The sequence below is a fragment of the Grampus griseus genome, assembly GCF_964374135.1.
Source record: "Grampus griseus genome assembly, chromosome: 20".
In the NCBI taxonomy this organism is placed as follows: domain Eukaryota; kingdom Metazoa; phylum Chordata; class Mammalia; order Artiodactyla; family Delphinidae; genus Grampus; species Grampus griseus.
Window position 1 is genome coordinate 20,928,315 of NC_139014.1, and position 17,618 is coordinate 20,945,932.

General features: G+C 58.3%; 1 protein-coding gene across 2 annotated transcripts; it reads right to left on the reverse strand.

Annotated features, from left to right (window-relative positions):
* Positions 1-35: 35 nt before the first annotated feature.
* Positions 36-8,283, reverse strand: PPP1R1B (protein phosphatase 1 regulatory inhibitor subunit 1B). Of its 2 annotated transcripts, none has more exons than XM_082678295.1 (7): positions 8,190-8,283; positions 6,492-6,552; positions 6,184-6,206; positions 5,653-5,728; positions 2,327-2,524; positions 923-1,042; positions 36-832 (listed from the first exon to the last, which is right to left on the reverse strand). In XM_082678295.1, exons 1-7 carry the CDS (start codon positions 8,268-8,270, stop codon positions 783-785), a joined length of 609 nt encoding a protein of 202 aa, XP_082534421.1. In that variant the 5' UTR covers positions 8,271-8,283; the 3' UTR covers positions 36-782. The 2 variants fall into 2 exon arrangements, with proteins under 2 accessions (XP_082534421.1, XP_082534420.1); XM_082678294.1 differs by having other exon boundaries at positions 5,653-5,731.
* Positions 8,284-17,618: the final 9,335 nt, after the last annotated feature.

The following is a 17,618-nucleotide window of genomic DNA, read 5'->3' on the forward strand; positions in this document are numbered from 1 at the left end:
CCTCTCCTTTCCCCCTGAAAGAGAAGTCTCAGCAGTTATTTACAAAGATTTATTACAGCATGGGAGCGGTTCAGTCCTGGAGTCAGGGAAGGAGGGAAGGGGGCAGAGCAGCTGGAGGACAAGGAGAGCCTGGCTCCCCCACCATGTGCCCCCCTAAGGACTTATACTAGGCGGCATTCCTGGCATCAAAGCACAAACAAAATGCAACAAAGCAGCCTCTGCCAGTCCATCTTCCAGGCACCCAGGCTGGGGAGCAGTTGATAAGGGGAAGATTTCCAAAATGTTGAGGCTGTGGAAAGGATGCCTGAATCCTGGGCCCTGGTAGAAGCCAGTGAGAGGGGTGGTGACTTGGAATTCCCCAGGGGATGGAGAAGGATCTGTGGGCACTTAAAGTTCTCAGTACCCTCTTTCCCCAGATCTTAGGGTCCTGCCCTGTGGGTTTCCTGTGCCCAGGGGAGAGGGTCTGGGGAGTAGACTTGTGAAGGATGAACCTTTGTCCCCCATTTACTGGATTTCCCAATGCAAGCGCTCTCACATCCCACCACCCACTGGGTGAATGGGGGAATGACTGGCAGGGGTAGGCATCAGGCAGCAAGTGCCCAGGGACTCTGGGCATCAGCCAAAGGTGGGCAGACAAGCAAACACAGACCAGCCCTAGTCTTCTAAGTCAGAAGCCGCAGCCCTAGCAAGTGAGGGGAAGGGTACAAAATAGGGTGGGGACAGAGTGGGTTTCTGGGGAACAGCAATGCCCTCGCCACTTCTGGGAGATGCAGGGCTGGTGCCTATGTGCCAGGTTCAGGGTGAGCAGGGCGCTGTGGCTCCTCCCCAGGTTCTGCAAGGCAAGCAGAAGGACTTAGGGTCTGGCCACGCCCACCAATATCCCAGCCCCGCCTCCCCAGCCCCACCCACCCCCAAACCTCACCATTTAATGCCGGATCTTCCACTTGGTCCTCAGAGCTTCCGTCTCTCTGGGGCTCATCCAGAGGAGGCGGACGCTCCCAGGGACCCTCCAGACCTTGACCAAAAGTAGTCTTCTGCCCAGCTGGGGACGGGAAAGAAGGGATAAAAGCACAGGCTCTGAGTATCCATCTGGCTGTCCTGGAACAGGAGCCGAGTCTCTCAGCTGGCTCCTTCGGAGGGTATCGTGGTATAGTGAAGAGAGCACTGGACTAAGACAGCTCTTGCAATGACTAGCCATATGACTTAGATAGGTCCGTTGTTACCTCTTTGAAGGGGATGGTAAGAGGGAAATTGTGTAGACTGCCTTACATAAGATAATAGTTCATACCCTGCAGCCCAGCGCCGGCACTTAGGAGCTGCTCCAAGACTGGTGCCAATGGATATTGCTCCTTGGTCATCCTGTCATTTGACCCACTGCCCTGATGCTTTCCTAAGGGAAGTCTCCTCTCACCTCCTCTTCACCTGTTCCAGCTGGAGATTTTGCTCCCATGACCGTTGCCCCCGCTGCCAAGGCAGAGAGGAGGCCCACGCCATTTTGGGGGGAGGTGCAAGGGATGGACACGTCAAGCAGGAGTGGTTGGCTACTTTTCATCTCCATAAATAATGGCACCAAAACGTTTAAGGTGCACTGGGAGGGATAGATGTGGATGGCCTGGGCCTAGAAAGAACAGTCCTGGGAGGGCTGAGATCTTCCTGCCTAGGAATTCTCTGGGCCTTGGGACTCCCTGTGGAGATTTGGGGATCTGAGGTCTCTAGCTCTGAGGCCTTCTGTGTAGGTTTCATGCCCCTCCCTGGCCCCTCTCTTCCCAGGCAGCTGGGGTTGGAGCTGCAGCCAACGCAGTTGGTTCTTGAATCCTACATTCTCCATCTAGACACTAGAGGGCACCCTCTCACCTCCAGCCTAGGAAATAAAAAAGGGGAAAAGAGCCACAGGTTCCTGGAGAGGACTTATCGACCAGCCCTGTGCCCCCCTGCAGAGACCACATCCTGTGTTCAGAAATGCAGGCGATGGGGCACTGGATACTCTTACCCCACTATCCCCCATCTCCTTGCACCTCCCAACTGCTGTGGATGGGAAGTCCTTTCTTGGGTCTAGCCTCAAACCTCAGGTGGCCTTGCCTTAATTCTTAGGGAAGAGAGGAATTATTGGAGGAAACCTGATTGGGAGAAGGACTGAGTCAAGGATAGGAACAGCCCAGGTGTCAGGTAAGGCTGAGTGCAAGGCATCCTGTGGGATGAGAGAGTGGGGAGGCCCTTTACATGTGTGAGAAAATGTGAACCGGGAGGGGGTGTTCCAGGACACTCAGGGAGGATCCCACATAATCTGTGGTGGTGGAGCCCAGGCTTCACAGCCCGTTCAGCTTACCAGACCCCCTGCCGCCCTTCAGGATTTCAGCCTGGCTGTCCTCGTCCTCCTCCTCTTCTTCGTCCTCCTCCTCCTCGTCCTCCTCTCTTGGGTAGCCCAGCTCCCGCAGCTCCCCCAGCTCATCCTCCTCCTCTGAGGCCTGGCTCTCACCCAGGTTGCTGATGGACTGCAGGTGAGACTCAGCAATACGCTGCACAGCTGGCACAGGGGGGCCGGGAAGGCAGGGCTCAGCCGGGCCCCAGAAGCGGGAGAGGCATGTGGCCAGTCCCCAGCCCCCTTCCTGTGGGCCTGGGGCAGAGCTAATCCCCCACAGGGGTCTAGTTTAAAAGCTAAAAGCTGCAGGCCAGCCTGCTGGGGGCCAGACCAGGGCAGAAGCAGCAGGGGGTAGCCTCCTGATCACGTCTGGCTCCTAAGCTGTCCAAAGGTGCTGCTGTCCCAGAGGCCGGCACCAGGCAGCTCCTGCCAAGCCGGACAAGACCAGGCGGGTACAGCAGCAGCTTAACAGTCCCTGGCTGGGGAGCTTGTCCACCAGCTACAGCCCCTGGAGAAGGCGCAGGGCCCGTGGGCCAGGCCCTGGGGGATGTGTCCCTTTCAATTTCTAGGGGAGTGCCCAGCCTGCTTAGGGCTCACTGTTACCCCGATCCTGCCCACCACCCCATGCTGGGCTGGGTCCCCACTCCCCGGCACTGCCCCATCGTAGATGCTACTCCACACACCCCTGCCCTAGGCTCTGAGAGGTAGGAACAGTTCTGAGGCTGAAGACATAATAGTCTGCAGCCAGTGAAGTCCGTGCCTGGGGATGCGGCGTGCTCAGACGCGGCCCCCACAATCTTGACCCACATCCCCAAGCTTCATCTCCCTCTGCGGTGACCTAGAAAGCAGTGAACACCACCCACCCCCCCAACGCCACCAAGGCCTGCTGGGATAGGACCTAGCAAGGGAACAGTGTGGGCAGCTGGAGAGAAGTTTCCAAAAGATGGAAAGGACTAGGGGGTTAGGAGAAAGGGGCCAGGGCTGGGGGACTCTGGGAGAACGACAGGGGTTGAGGGGACCCTGGGAGGAGTGGCTGGGACAGAGGCAGCAGGGGGGCCAGGAGCTGGTGATATTTTAGAGCATTTGGGTCACAAAAGTCAAGGCCCAGAGACCAGGTACTGACAAGCTGGGCCCTGCAGTTGCTGCAGCTCCTCCTTGCTCCGCAGGCAGCCCCTCCCCTCAGAAAGCCCAGAGGGGGCAGATCCAGGCTGGAAACCTCCAGTGTAGGGAGCAGGGCACCGCTCTCCTGCCAACTCAGGGCCAGGCACAGAGGGTGCATTGTGCCTGCCCGCTGCCCTGCCTTGCCCCGAGCTCCACCCGGTGCCTCCTGCTGGCTCTGGGCAAGCTACCCAGGCAATAAAAGTGCGATAAATTACCCCACCCTGTCCTTGGGGAAAGTTTCACCTTGAGCCAAGTGTGAGAGCTCGGCCTTGGAGAACCCCCTCAAGCCAAGACTCCGTGTCCACCCTTCCTTGGGGGCCCTGAGCTTCTCCACCTACAAGTCCCCCACCCTGCCAGATGCTTTCCCTGCCCAGAAAGGAGCCAAAGCCTATAACACAGTGCCCTGCAGGTTCAGAAGGGTCCTCTGAGCGTTGGGGAAGGGAGGAAGGGAGGAGAGGAGGTGGCAGCTCGAGCAGCCGGGGGTGGAGAGTTCAGTTCTTCAGTTCGTGAGCCACAGCATCAACAATAGGTGTGCGCAGCCCTGTGCTGGCGCCCGTGCGCCTCCCGCGTGCCTCGCCTGCCTCGTGCCTCGCAGGGCTCTCTGGGGTCTCCCCCTCATCCTCCCAACTGTCTCCTAATCCCTCTGTCTCCAGCTCTGGGAACCTGAGTTCCCCCGACCCAAGTGGCCCTTTTTAAGCTCCAAGGTCCCCAGCACAGCCCCTGCACCCCTCTCCTGGCCCCTTTCCACCGCCCTGCCTCTCCCCACTCAGACACTCCTTAAGTTGCAGCCCAAAGGGGCCACGGGGGCGGGGGCACATTTCTGGCATCTTTTTCACCCCAGCCCTCTGCCCCTCGCTCACAATCAAGAGTCCAAGGGTGATTCTTCCCTCTCACACGCACTTGCCCCCAGCCCAGCCCAGGATGGGGAGGGGAGAGATTTCTCATATTCTCTCCTGGGAAGATGCCACCTCCTCCCTCATGCCTGCTTCAGGGGCTGGCCTTCCCCACATCCCTACAGGTAGGAAGGCCTTCCAAAAGCTGAACCCACTGCCCGCTTGCTGTCCCTGCCTCGTCCTGTCCTTGAGGAAGAGAAAGGGCTCCTGCCCTTCTGGCCTCTCCTCCCAGTCTCTCTGCTCCCAACCTTGGCCGGCAGGCTGACAGGTGCACCTGTTGACTTGGCTGGTCACTGGGAACTCATTAAACCCACCCCGGAGGGAGCTCTCCGCACACCCTTCTGGTTCCCTCCCTCCCAGCCTCCGTGGGAGGAGGGGCTGGCCAGGCAGGAAGAGCCTCAGGTGGGAGCTGAGGTGGGTGTAGGAAGGCATCCTAAGGCTTAGTTAGGAAGAGACCCTCCTCACACCCCGACCTGTGCCACCTTCTCCTCCAGGTGTATCTCCCCCAGCTCCCCGCTGGAAGCCAAGTCTCCAGGCCGGCCCTGAAGCCCCCTGTGATTCCACACCAGCTTCCCTTTGCACACCTTCCTCCCTCTCCCTGGAATGCCCCTCCACGCCTGGCCTGCCTGTTGAATTCTCATTCAGCCTTCCCATCCAAGCTTAAACACCCTCTCCTCTGTAACTCTCCCTGACCCTTTGAGGTGAAGGGCCCCAGGAGGGCTGAGGCCAAATCTTACTCTTATTTTTGCCCAGCACCCACCAGGGGGGCCTGGCATACACTAGGTGTTTGATAAGTGAGTGCTATAGGAATGACTTGCCTTTTGGTATAGAAAGGAGAAGCAGGAACATCGGTGTGCAGACCTGTGCAAACGGCACGGGAATGGGAGAGGAGAGCAAGGGGTGCAGCCCAAAGAAGGTGCCCTTCGGGGAGAAGGAGGGGGAGGTGGTCCAGTGCATGCTTGCAAAGGAGGTGCAGAGCCGATGCCTACTTGTTACGTACCTCTTTTCTCTCAACCCCACAACCTAATTTTAAGACCCATGCCACCCTTTTCAGCCCCTGGACTCCTTCCTTTTACAAGGCCAAATTAAGAAAGAATTGGTCTCTAAGTAGGGCTTGGGGTGGGTACACAAGACTATCCGTCCCCACCAACAAAAGCTCAACATGTCACACACACACCCAATGTCAGCCCAGTTGCAGGGGTCAAGGGGACAGCCCAACTGATGGGTGGGAGACAGTACCTTTCAGCGAGGGGGGTGTATAGGCACAGGGGTTGGGTCTCTTCGACTTGAGGTGGTGCCCCTCTCCTGAGGCTCTCTGCTGGGGAAGTACCAGGTTAAATGGGCTTACAGAGGCCCCTGTCCTTCACCCTCCCTCCATTCCATCCCACCAAGGCAACCCAGGCAGACTGGGCTAGCCTCTGTTCTCAGGTCCAGGCCCAGGCGCTGCTGCCCCTCGGGTCCTGCACCTCCTGCACCGAGGCTGAGGCTAACTGGTGGCTTTGGGAGGGGCTCCATAGACACGGCCTGGCTCAGATCAGGACCCTGCGTTCTGGAGGCCCAGCCTGAGTCTGAGCAGAGGAAAGACAAGGGCAGAGGAAAGACAAGGGCAGGGTGTGGGTGGCACCCTGGCACCAGGCACTCTCACCGAGGTGCCAATTGATATGCTAATGTCCTCCTGGGTGGCACTGTGTGTTAGCTGGGAAGTAATCCCCTCCAGCCCATCACAAAGGGCCCTGGCATCCCTCCTTCCAGCTGCCCCTGGAAACTCACCTGGTGGGGTGAGGCCTCCTCCTCTGAGGCAGGCCACCAGTGAACCGAGCCAGGAAGAAGAGAGAAGAGGGAGAGAGAGAAGAGAGAAAGAATCTGAATTACTTTCCCCAAAGGCTCAGTCTCTGTGCCCTTTCCCTCCTGGTGTTGGGAGGTGCCTGGTCAATAAATGAACCCAATGGAGTTGGGCTCCCAGACCTTAACCCCCCCATCTTCTGCTCAGTCTCCTACTCATGGGACTTTGGCAGGGGCCCCAAGAAGGCATCAGGGTTAGGATGAGGCCAGGACTAGGGGGCAGGGTAGGGGCCCACCTGGCGAGGAGTGCTCTGAGAGCCGGAACAGCATGGCAGGGGTTGGTCTCCTGCGCCGGATCTAAGAAGATAGAGAAAGAGATGGGGAGGAGGTGGGGCAGGACAGACACCTGCAGCCCACTCCCCACCCCCTACCCAGGCAGCAGGGAACAAACAGTGCTTTGGAGTCCCCAGGGAACCTTTGAATCAAAGCCTGTCAGAGCTGTAAGGAACTCCATAGCTCACCCAACCCCCTCATTTTACCAAGGTGAAACCCAAGGCTCAGAGAGGTTCAGCAAAGAGCTCAAAGTCACACAGCATGCCAAGGCAGGGAAGGGACAAGAAAAATGCATCACTGGCTCCCAGCTGACGCCCATCCCACTCCATGGCTACTCCAGAACTGCCACCTCCCTTTCTGTCTTCCCCTACCAAGGCCCTTCCTCTCTCATTTTTGAAGACATCAGACCTCAGGACCTGAAGCTGGCTGTGGAAGATGCCCCATGGGCCATGGCACACACATGGCCCTGCCTACCTAAGGTCAGCTCAAGGGCTCCAGGGAAAGTGGGTCCAGTTGCAGAGGGAGGCTGAGCCTGGTACTGCAGGCACCTCCAACCTCACACTGAGGCTCAGGTGTGGGTCTGACCCTCAGACCCACAGGGGCCTGGGTGTGGTCTCTGGGGGCCTGGCTCTGGGTCCCAGAACTCTTCACCCAGTCCTCATAAAAAACAAAAAGTTGCCCTCCTTGGTACATGAGCCAAGCTGCACCGGGGGGTGGGGGGTGCACTGAGCACTCCTAGTGACTCCCCCGCCTTCCCCCCAGCTTGGCAATCAGACCAACTGTCAGTTAATTAGGTCCCCTCTGAGCTCCAGGGAAATGCACAAAGAGAACCAGGTGAATTAAGCTGAAACTGCCACCTCCCTCTGCCAAGCTCCCAACACTGCCCTCCAGACCAAAAGCTGCTTGGGCCGGGGACCCAACCCGCCCCCATGGCCGCCTAGCTCTCCTCAAAATGACTTGGCTCCACTCTCACTGCACTGTGGGGGGCCAGCTGCATCTCAGCAACAAGTGAATGGCTAAGTTGCGGGGTGGGGGGCAGAACCCTCTTCTCTCCCTCCATCACATCCCACCCCCCACCCCCACCTCAAGCCGTTGGAGGCCTCCAGTCCCCAGAAAGGCTGTCCAGAGAACTCAGTTGTCGGTGGGAGGACTTCTGGCTTCTGTGATGACTGGTCATCATCCCCCCCACCCTTGTTGCCATGTTGTGGCTCTGTCTAGAGGTCAGAACAAGGTTCTGGCGACCCCAGCCCAGGCACACAGGGTGGAACTAGACAGAAAGCCAGAGCGTGGGGCAGCTGGGCGGAGGCCTGCTCTGTGTAATAGGTCAGTGTACCATGTTTCTCACATCTGAGCGGCACCAGTGGTCCGCGTGGGAGTTTGGGAAGGAGGACACTGTGCAGGGTCCGGAGGACCGTCTGCTCTCCCTGGGGCCGCCTGGGATTCTCCCGCCCCGGGATCAGGACCGAGGCCCCGGGGGAAAAAGTTGCACGAGTCTCCAGCGAACTTCACGCGCTGCCCCACGTCCCCGCCGCGTCCGAGGCGGGCCCGGGACTCCTTCGCCCCCGTCTCCCAGGCCAGTTCAGACCCCGGAGCGCAGAGGAGCCTGGGTGTTTAGCGGGGGTGAGGGGGGCGCCGCCGGGGCTGGGGCGCAGCCCCCTTACCATCTCCACCTGGCGGGGGTCGAGCTGGCTGGGGGGCGCGGGCACGGAGAACTGGATCTTCTTGCGGTCCTTGGGGTCCATGGCGGGCGGGTGGTCGGTGGGCGGGGCGCGCGCCGCGGGGTCCGGGGCTGCGGTCCAGGCGCGCTGCTCAGGGCGCCGCGGCGACAGCGGGCCGAGTGCGGCGGGGAGGAGCAGGAGGGCTGTTCACGCACAGATAAAAATACCGCGCCGGCGAGGGGAGGGGGCGCGGGGGCGGGGGGCGGCCGCCTGCTCGCCTACCCCGCCGGGCTCCGGGGCTCGCCCGTGCCTCGGTGCCTTCGCGCCCTCACCCCGGGCTCCCCGGCTCGCGGGTCTGGGTCCCTGTCGCTCCCCTCCTTCCCTCGCTCTCTCTCAGTGTCTCTCCGCCCTTCCTCTATCTCCCTTGCTCCCTCTCCGCATGTCTGTCTCTGCCTCTGCCTCTGCCTCGCTCCGTCTCTCCGGGTCTCACCCTCCGGCCCCAGCCTTGGGGTGCCCAGCCCGTCCCCTCAGCCTGGGACTGGCGCCCGGGAGCTTGGTGGGAGGACTCAGGAGACAGGGGCCAATGAGCGCCGAGGAGCGTGTTCTCCCGGGGCCTGGAGGAGGGCGGGGAGTGTGAGCCAGGACGCGGGGAGCGGGCTGGGGGCCCCCTGCCGTCTCCCCAGAACTTGAAGCTGCATTATTGATGGAGTCCAGCAGGGAGGATAATGCGGGCAGGCCGAGGGGAGAGCAGCAGCGGGGACTCTGGCTTTAACCCCTTCCTGGCGTGGATGCTTGGAGTTTCACGGGGAGGCCTGTGAGGTCGTGGAGAGAATACCACCAGCCTGCCACGCTGTGAATGGGGGTGTCCTAGAAAGCGAGTGAGCGTGGAGCGGGTTGTGCGTGGGGGGACACGTGTCAGTCATCATGGCAGGGAGTGTGTGAAAGTGAGTGCCAGGGGCCCTGTAGTGCCTATAGCTAGGGAGTGGGGGAGTGGGGGGGTGGGGGGGTGGGGGGGTGTCGGTGTGGTGAGAGTGTGTGCGAGTCTATGTGAGTAAGTGTGTCAGAGTGTCAAGGATGCGGGTGTGAGTGGCAGGGTGTGGGAAGACTGTGTGTGTGCGGGGGAGGGGGTGAGGTGGGGGAGGATGTCAGAGGCTGTCAAGGTGACGGGCAGGCTGTGCCAGCTTGCGGGGGGTGGGGGTGGGGGTGGGGGGGGTGGGTACTGTATCCACAGCTCCAGCCTGTACAGTAGAAGGGGATGAGGCTGTGATCCTGGGAGCACTCCCGTGGGGGGCGGGGAATGTGTCCCTGCCGTGAAATATCCTGGATTCAAGTGCCTCCCCAGATCTAACGTGGGGGAGACAGAACCAGCCTGGGGGAGATAGATTTGGGGGTGTTGGGGGGCCAGCCTGTACCAGTACACGTGCCATCACGTGTGTGAGTTTGGTGCAGGAATAGAGCAGGGGGGAGAGGTGTGTGTGTGCTCGTTTCTGAGGTGTGAACCTCTCTCTCTCTGCAGAGGCGTTTGTGTGTGTCTCTGGAGGGGAGAAAGGGGAGGAGATGGCCCTGTGGTTTGGAGTGTCCCTGTTTATCTGTCCAGGTCCTGGGTATCTTTGCAGGAACCGGTGTTTCCCTCTGTGGACCTAGGGGCGAGGGACTGAACGCCCTTCTGCGGTGACGAGAGGGTGTGTGTGTAGACGTGTACATAGGCATGTGTCTTCTTGGGGCTCTGTTTGTGTTGGCTCTCTTTTCTCCTGGTCACCCTTGGGCCTGGAACAGTCAGGCGTCCCCCTCCCCCCACCCAGCAACTTTTCCACTCCCAGCCCCAGTGTGCTGGGTCCTTGGCAGAGCGAGAAGGAGCAAGAGGCCAGAGGAGTCTTGTGAAAATGGGGTCAGGGGCACAATGCAGTGCCCCAGAGTCAGCGCCCACTCTGGGGGTGAGGAGAGGGTAGCAGGAGGGCAGAGCTTTGCCCATGGGCACTGGAAGCCCTGGCTGCTCAGTGCCACTCCCCCCAACCCCCAGGCCTGGCTCAAGTCCCGCTGTGTTTGTTGACTTTTATGCTTGTGGGGAAACAGCCAGATGCCAGGTTGCTGGCCCAGGGGTGTGGGCATCTCTGGCAGCCCCTGGCTTGGCCCAGACCCCTCCTTCAGCTGGGTTACGGTGGGGGGCGGTAACGACCAATTTGGCAGTGCACATGAGGAGGTCCTGGGAGTCGGAAGGGGCACAGGAAAGGCGTGGCTCAGGCAGTAACCTGAGTGGCCACTGGGCTAAGATGAGGCTGAAAGGCCTGTGGCTTCCAGTGCTGGGGAGGTGGGAAGGTCCTGGTTGGGATGAAGGGGACAGAGGACAGCTGGATGGGTAATGAGAGGACAGGGACAAGGAGGCATCACTACCAGTGGAACCTCACAGCCCATCCGAGCTGAGAGGGCCTTGGGGAACACAGCGGCTGAGGCTCCTTTGACCAGGGAGGCTTGTTCATAGAGCTTCTGCCAAAAGGATTGGAGCTCTGGGTGGCCCTGAATCAGGAAAAGTTCCCCTGACCCAGGCTGGGGCAGCTGGGAACGGAGACTCTCCTCTCTTGGCTAAGCTTGGAAGATGGGGTCTTCAGGGATAGAGGGGAGGGTCTTTGCCCTCTTCCCCCAACCTTTGTTTGCCCAGGCACCCACAGCTCTGGCTGCTAAACCCTGGAGCCAAGAGGGACGGGGGAACCTCACTGACAGAGGAACAGTCACAAGGGACAGACAGGAAGGAGGAGGAAGGGAAGGAAGGATGACAGAGACAGGAGGTGAGAGAAAGAGAGGAGGGGGAGGTAGGAAACATCGGAAAGAAAGAGCGAGAAAACACATGTGAGAGATGGAGAGACAAAGGGGGAGAGAGAAAGCCTCACGACAGAGAGAGGCAGGAGACAGAGATGGAGAGAGAGTAAAAATAGCTCAGCATTAAGATAATTGCAGCTCACAGCTCTGCCCTCCGTTAGGAATTAAATGAGGTTTTATTACTTTGATTTTTCTCTCCTGGATCCTACGCGACTTCTCAAGAACTTGGGGAAAAGTTTTTCAGGTGGGCGGCCAGGTGGCGGGGGCTGCGTGGGTGACAGAGGAGGAAGGGAAAGGGACTTCTGGGGGGAGGGAGGTGTGGGCAGGGGCAAGGAGTGGGGAGGGGCTGGTGAGGATGGAGGAGCCCAGCAGGGGCTGGGGGAGGTGGCCAGCGTCAGGCCCATCCCAGAGGGGTTGAGAAGCAAGGGGCCAGGGTGACCTCCATTTTCTCTGACTTAGAATTAATCATATGCAAATGAGATGTAAAAATAATATGCCACTCCTCGGTTATTATTCTTGAGTTAGAAACACAGGCGTTTGGGTCCAAGGAACAAATTCAAGACCTTGTTTGACTTAACTCCCATTGAACTGTGGGTCTTTCTGCTTGGACTGACAAAGTTTGTCACAGTGTCTATTAATGTACAGTAGGTCTGAGCACACTATTTTGAGCACACCGTTTCTCCTCACATCATTGCCTCTTGCCTGCCACATTGTCCGGCATACAGGAGGCACTACATTCACCTTCTCTGGAAGTGTGAAGCCTTTGTTCTCTTTTGGGGAGGTAGGGAAAGAGTTCAATCGTGAATTTTCCCTCCTTTCTTCCAAGCAAGGTATAGTCTAGTGGACAACATAAACTGGGTAGATTGGACAGACCTGGGTAGGAATCTTAGCTCTGTAACTTACTGTGTGACCTTAGACAAATTCTTAGCCTCACCGTGCCTCAGGTTCCTCGTGTCTCAAAGCCCACCTTACATGATACCTGTGACGATTCGAAAAAGTGAAACTAATGAAGTCCCCAGCCCAGTGCAGGGCTCCCCGGTCAGTATTCAATAAAGGTTCCAGCTTCTCTAGAGCGCCAGGAGTGCAGTTCCGAAAATAGCCAGAAGGTGGCGGAGTCGGCCAGTGTTTGGGCTGCTGCGCTGCTGGCACTGCGTGTCTGTAGCTGGGCATCACAACCCTGACCTTGGCACCACGGAGCTGAGTCAAGCTGGCTGTGTTGGCATGTGGCAGCTGGAAGGGAGGCCCCCGGAAGCCCCTGGAAGCAACCTTAGAGAAGCCAGGGAGCATTAGCTGGGCTCTCTGGGGCATCTTTCCCTGCCACTGCTGGTGGGGGGCGGGCGGGGGGGCAGGATGGAGAGCGGGAGGGAGAGACTGGGGATTCCAAGGCCCGCCTTTGGGAAAACCCGTGGACACCGAGAGAAGAGGGCAAAGGCACCCTCAGTAGGGACACTGGTGACACCAGGACAGGTGGGCAATCATCTAAGACACTCATTGACACACATTCATTCATTCATCCATCATTCAACCCTTTGCCCATTCAGTAAATTCACATTGGGTGCGTTTTTAAAAATCAACTCTATTGAGTTAGAGTTTATATACAATAAAATGTACCAAGTTTAAATATAAATTTCTATGAAACATTTCCATACAACATGTGACCACTATCAATACAGATATAGAACGTTCTCATCACCCCCAAATGTTCTTTTGCCCCATCCAAGTCAATCTCCCTTCCCCCCTCACTGGGAGTATCATAACTCTTAGCACACTATTTTGAGACATGTCCTACCCACTATCTGTCTTTGCATCATCACCTGCCTGCCATAGTGCCCAGAATACAGTCGCACTACATGCTGTAGAGGGGATGGATTGAGGAATGAATGAATAGATAAATACATGAGTCATAGAAATCGGCAACGCGTGACGTATATGGAGCATTTACTCTGTGCTGGACACGGGGCTAGGCCTTTTATATGTATTGTCTCATTTAATCCTCGTTAGATTCACTCTGTTTTATAGTTGGGGCAAATGAGGCTCAGAACTTCTGCCCAGAGCCTGCGTTCAAAGGCAAACCGTCTGACGTCAGAGTTAAGTACAAGATCGCTTGCATACACAGAACTGGGCTTCTCTCTTGCTCAGAATTGGACCGGGTTTCTCTCTCAGCCCAGTTTGGACCAACCTGGGTGGGAAGCAAAAATCGATGTGCGGAGGCTGCCCTCTGGTGGCAGACATGAGTACAGCGGTATCTGTTCCCTCTGGCGCCCCCAGGTGGGATTCTGTTGAGAAGAATGAGCAGGCCGGCAGCGCACGGCGGGGGCAGCCTCAGCCCCGGGTACCTGGAGACCCCCTGCTCTGGCCACTGCCTGGTGCCCCCCGAGGTGCCAGCTGAGGCTGCCCCCGAAGAACGCCAGCTGCCGGAGCCTGCCGCCTCCCACCCCCTCCACCAGCCTCACACACACTCCAATCCCGGTCCAGTCGGCTGCTTCCATTCCCTGAAGAAGAGGCCCTAAAGTTAAAACAGCTGTTAATTTATAAACCAATTTTTCCGTGACTGCTTAATAAATCGCCAACAGCTGCTCTGCCCCCCTCCTGCCCAGGCACCCGGCCCCGAGGGCTGCACGGAGAAGCTCAGAGCCGCCAGCCTGCCCCTCCTGCCTCCTTCCCCCAACTCCCCAGCTTGCCCCCAATCTCCCAAGAACTGGACATGTGTGGGGGAAACCCCAATGAAACCCAGCTTCTGTGGGCTTCAGTGGAGTGGAGAGGGGAGGATGATTTTTCTACAGCCCAAAGCCCATCCCTCCCAACGCCCTAAAACCCCCAACCCAGGACTCCCAGGCCCAGAGGGTAGGTGTCAAAGGTTTTCTTAGTCCTGGGGGAGATGAGGTGTTCAGATTCCCTAGAGAAGTTCCCCTGAGCAACTGGGAGGCAAAGGGAACCTGGACTCATCCCTGAGCGCACTGGAATCTCAATTCGCATATCAGGGTGGTCCCCCTGACAGATGCTAACAGACTCACTGACCCTGCTGTTCTCTCAAGGGGGGGGGGAGGGGCTGGGAGGCGGCAAGGAATGCTGGAATAACATCCCCGCTCTGGGGAGATGCCCACACACACTCATCCCCAGGATAGTGAGAGGAGGGATCTGGGCCTCCAGAACATTCACTTTGCCTAACATCCACTAGCATATAAAAGGCACCATGAAAATCCACGCGGGGTGGGGGTCTTGTGAATGGCAGACATGAGACATGTTCTTTGCATCTGCAAGGTCCAAAGGCACCCAGGGTGAAAGGCCTGCTGCTACTGTGTTCCCTGACTCTGCTGGGCAAGAGTCAATCCAGCCATGCTGGACTTCCCTAGTGGCACAGTGGTTAAGAATACGCCTGCAATGCAGGGGACACAGGTTCGATACCTGGTCCGGGAAGATCCTACATGCTGCGGAGTAAGTAAGCCCGTGTGCCACAACTACTGAACCTGCGAGCCACAACTACTGAAGCCCACGCGCCTAGATCCCGTGCTCCGCAACAAGAGAAGCCACCATAATGAGAAGCCCTTGCACCAAAATGAAGAGCAGCCCCGGGCTTCCCTGGTGGCACAGTGGTTGGGAGTCCGCCTGCCGATGCAGGGGACACGGGTTCGTGCCCTGGCCCGGGAAGATCCCACATGCCGCGGAGCAGCTAGGCCCGTGAGCCATGGTCACTGAAGAGCAGCCCCTGCTCGCTGCAACTAGAGGAAGCCTGCGTGCAGCGATGAAGACCCAATACAGCCAAAAATAAGTAAATAATTTATTTATTTTTAAAGAAAAATCCAGCCATGCCCCTGTAGACACAAGGAGCTCAGTAGGAAACAGGGAACAGTGTGGTAAAGCACACCAGGTCAGAAGTTCAAATCCCAGTCTCCCATCTACTAGCTGTGTGACCTTGGGCAAGTAACTTAACTTCTCTTTCCTTCCTCAGTGACTCCATTTATAAAATAGGGATAATAATTACAGAACTGCTATGAAAATTAGACAAGCTGAGGCACACGAAGTGCCTGGCACATCGTAGGTGCTTACGGTAATGTGACAGTATTATCTTTCTCATCCCCCTGCTGGGAAGAGCAGAGACTGGATCTCCTAGCTCCCCACAAGTAGCAAATCTTGGGGTGGGGTTGCTCAGGAGATTTCCACGGGTGGGGGCAGGTAGGTGTTCTGGGGACAAAACCAACCCGGATTTCTGAGTTATGGTTCTGACTGGGTTCTCTCATTCTGGGCCCTTCTGTTTCCTCCCATTCCTCAAACCCCCAACCTCCTCCTGACTCAGGTAGCCATGGCCTTTCCCCAGCCTGCTTCTTGGAAAAGAAGGAAAAGCTTCCACCTGACTCCAGCTCCTCGGAGCCCCACCTCTCAAGAAGAAAGTTCTCCCCACATTCTGTCTAATTGAATTCCCTTCCATTTCTTCTCTTGTTCTATTAGCTGTCATGACCCTTTCCTGCCCCACACCCCGAGACCTGCTGGCCTCTACCGTCATTCAGGCCGAGCCTGACTCTGCTACCTCCTCCCTGTGTGCCCAGAGCAACTTAGTCAACCTCTCTGAGCCTTGGGTTCCCCAGCTCTAGAATGGGGAGAATCCCAGAACCTACCTCCTGGGTTGTCATGAGGGTTGAATGAGACACTACCCATGAAGTTCTTATCCTTAGCGTAGGGCCCGGCTCTCAGCAGTTGCTGAGGACAGTGGTGGAGAGAGAGGTGGCAGAGTGTGGTGGAAAGAACCCGGATGCCAGAACTGGACTGTCTTGGTTCAAATCCCACTCCACTCCTCGCAGCTGAGTGACCTTGGGCAGGTGGCTTAACTCTCTAGTGCCCGTGTTTCTCCATCCATAAAAGGGCCTGTGATAGAAGCTACATCACTGGGGGATTGTGAGCCATCTAGAATTCTCGGAACAGGTCTCCAGCTAAATAAATGTCTCCCTGAATTAACAGTATTGTGAGCTGCTGTTACTATCATGGGCCCACTAGAGCACTGACCCCCTATAGGCCTTGCCCCACTAGGGGCTTGTTGATGGCAGAAGGTTGCAGGGTGAGCAGAACCAGACTGGAGACCCTAGTATTGGGGTTCCTGGCTCAGGACAGACCCGCAGGCTCCACTTCCTCAGTTTTCCCACCTCTGACATCCCCCTAGACCCTGGCTTGGGCTCAGTCAGGAGGCACAACCCTCTACCTCCCTGAGTCAATGCTCCTGCAAACTCTCCAGCCCCCTCCCTATGCCTAGGTCCTGACGACCTCCTGGAAGAAAAAACCCAGGTCCCGGGGGCCCACTCAAGCCTAGGACTTCTCTGCCAGGGTGCCAGCTGGTGCCCATGGAGGCGGCGCTGCAGTTTGATCATGTGGAAAGGGAAAGCTTGGAGGTACCCCCAGCCGTGGTGGCCCCCACCAGAGACGAGACTGGGGCACCCAGGACATCCTGGAGGCTTCCTTCCCCTGGGGACAGGCTGGGGTGAGAGCTAAGCTTGTCTTGTCTGGTGCCTCAGTTTACTCAGCCATCCTGGAGATGGAGTGTTCATTTCTGTCTCCCCGGGGCGCCAAAGGCCTTGGCATTGGCCTCTCGCAGCTCCTTGCCCTCTTTCCTTTCTTAAAGAAACCGAGCTCAGCCTCCTCCACCCGGCCCGGATTCTCTCCTTAGAAGCCACCCAGGAGGACCCTTAGCCCGGGAGGGGAGGGGAAGAGCCAACCCTGTGCTGGAGATCGCCTCTGCAGGACGTGGGGCTGGACCTCCAAGCCCGCCCAGGGCCGGGGTCGCCCCGCGCCCCGCGCCCCTGCCCCTTCCCGCCGCCACTGGCCCTTTAAGAGCCTCTCCGCGCGCCGCCGTCCCGGATCAGCCAGAGAGACCATTAAAATTTTATGCAGAATGAAAATGGGCCAGGTCTCCAGCTTCCTCGCTCCCATCCAATGATTTATTACTCGCAAATACCACAGAACTAATTAGTATAGTAATTAATTAATACGCATTTGCATATTTGCATGTGCAATTAGTGCAGTGGAGTGATTACTGGGAGAATGAGGGGCCCTGGATTGTCAGCTGTGAGGAGGAAGTGGCCTGGAAAAGAGTTAGTGGGAATGAACTTTGTAGGGAGCGCGAAGGCGGGGAGGGAGGGGGAGGCGAGCGGGGCGAGGCCGGGGGCGCCGGGGCGCTGGGCCACCTCGCGAGGCGCGGAGCGGCTGCGCGGGGCAGCGCGGGTTCCGGGCCGACCCGCGGCCACCGGACGCCGGTCGGGGTCGTGACCTGGGCGCCCCCACCCCGCCCGAGGCCCCGCCCCGCCCCCGCCGCGTGGCACAGCTCCAAGAGCGCGCCTGATTGTTATGCATTGTGTTTCTTGTTGCGAGCGGAGCCTGGCGGAATGGGGCTGGCACAAGCTGTTTCCCTGCCACGCGGCGGTGGCACCTTAAAGGGGCAGCGTCCGCTTCCCGCCGCCGCCCGGCCGCCCCCACCCTCGCCGCCCCCACCCCCCAGCCCCAGTTGAACACCCTTCCGGGAGGCGACCGGCGGCCCGAGCCGGGCTAGAGGCCAGAGGGCGCGCGCCGAGGCCGCCCAGGAGGTGGCGCGGCCCCAGGGGGCGCGGGGCACGTGCCGAGGGAGCCTGGCAGGCC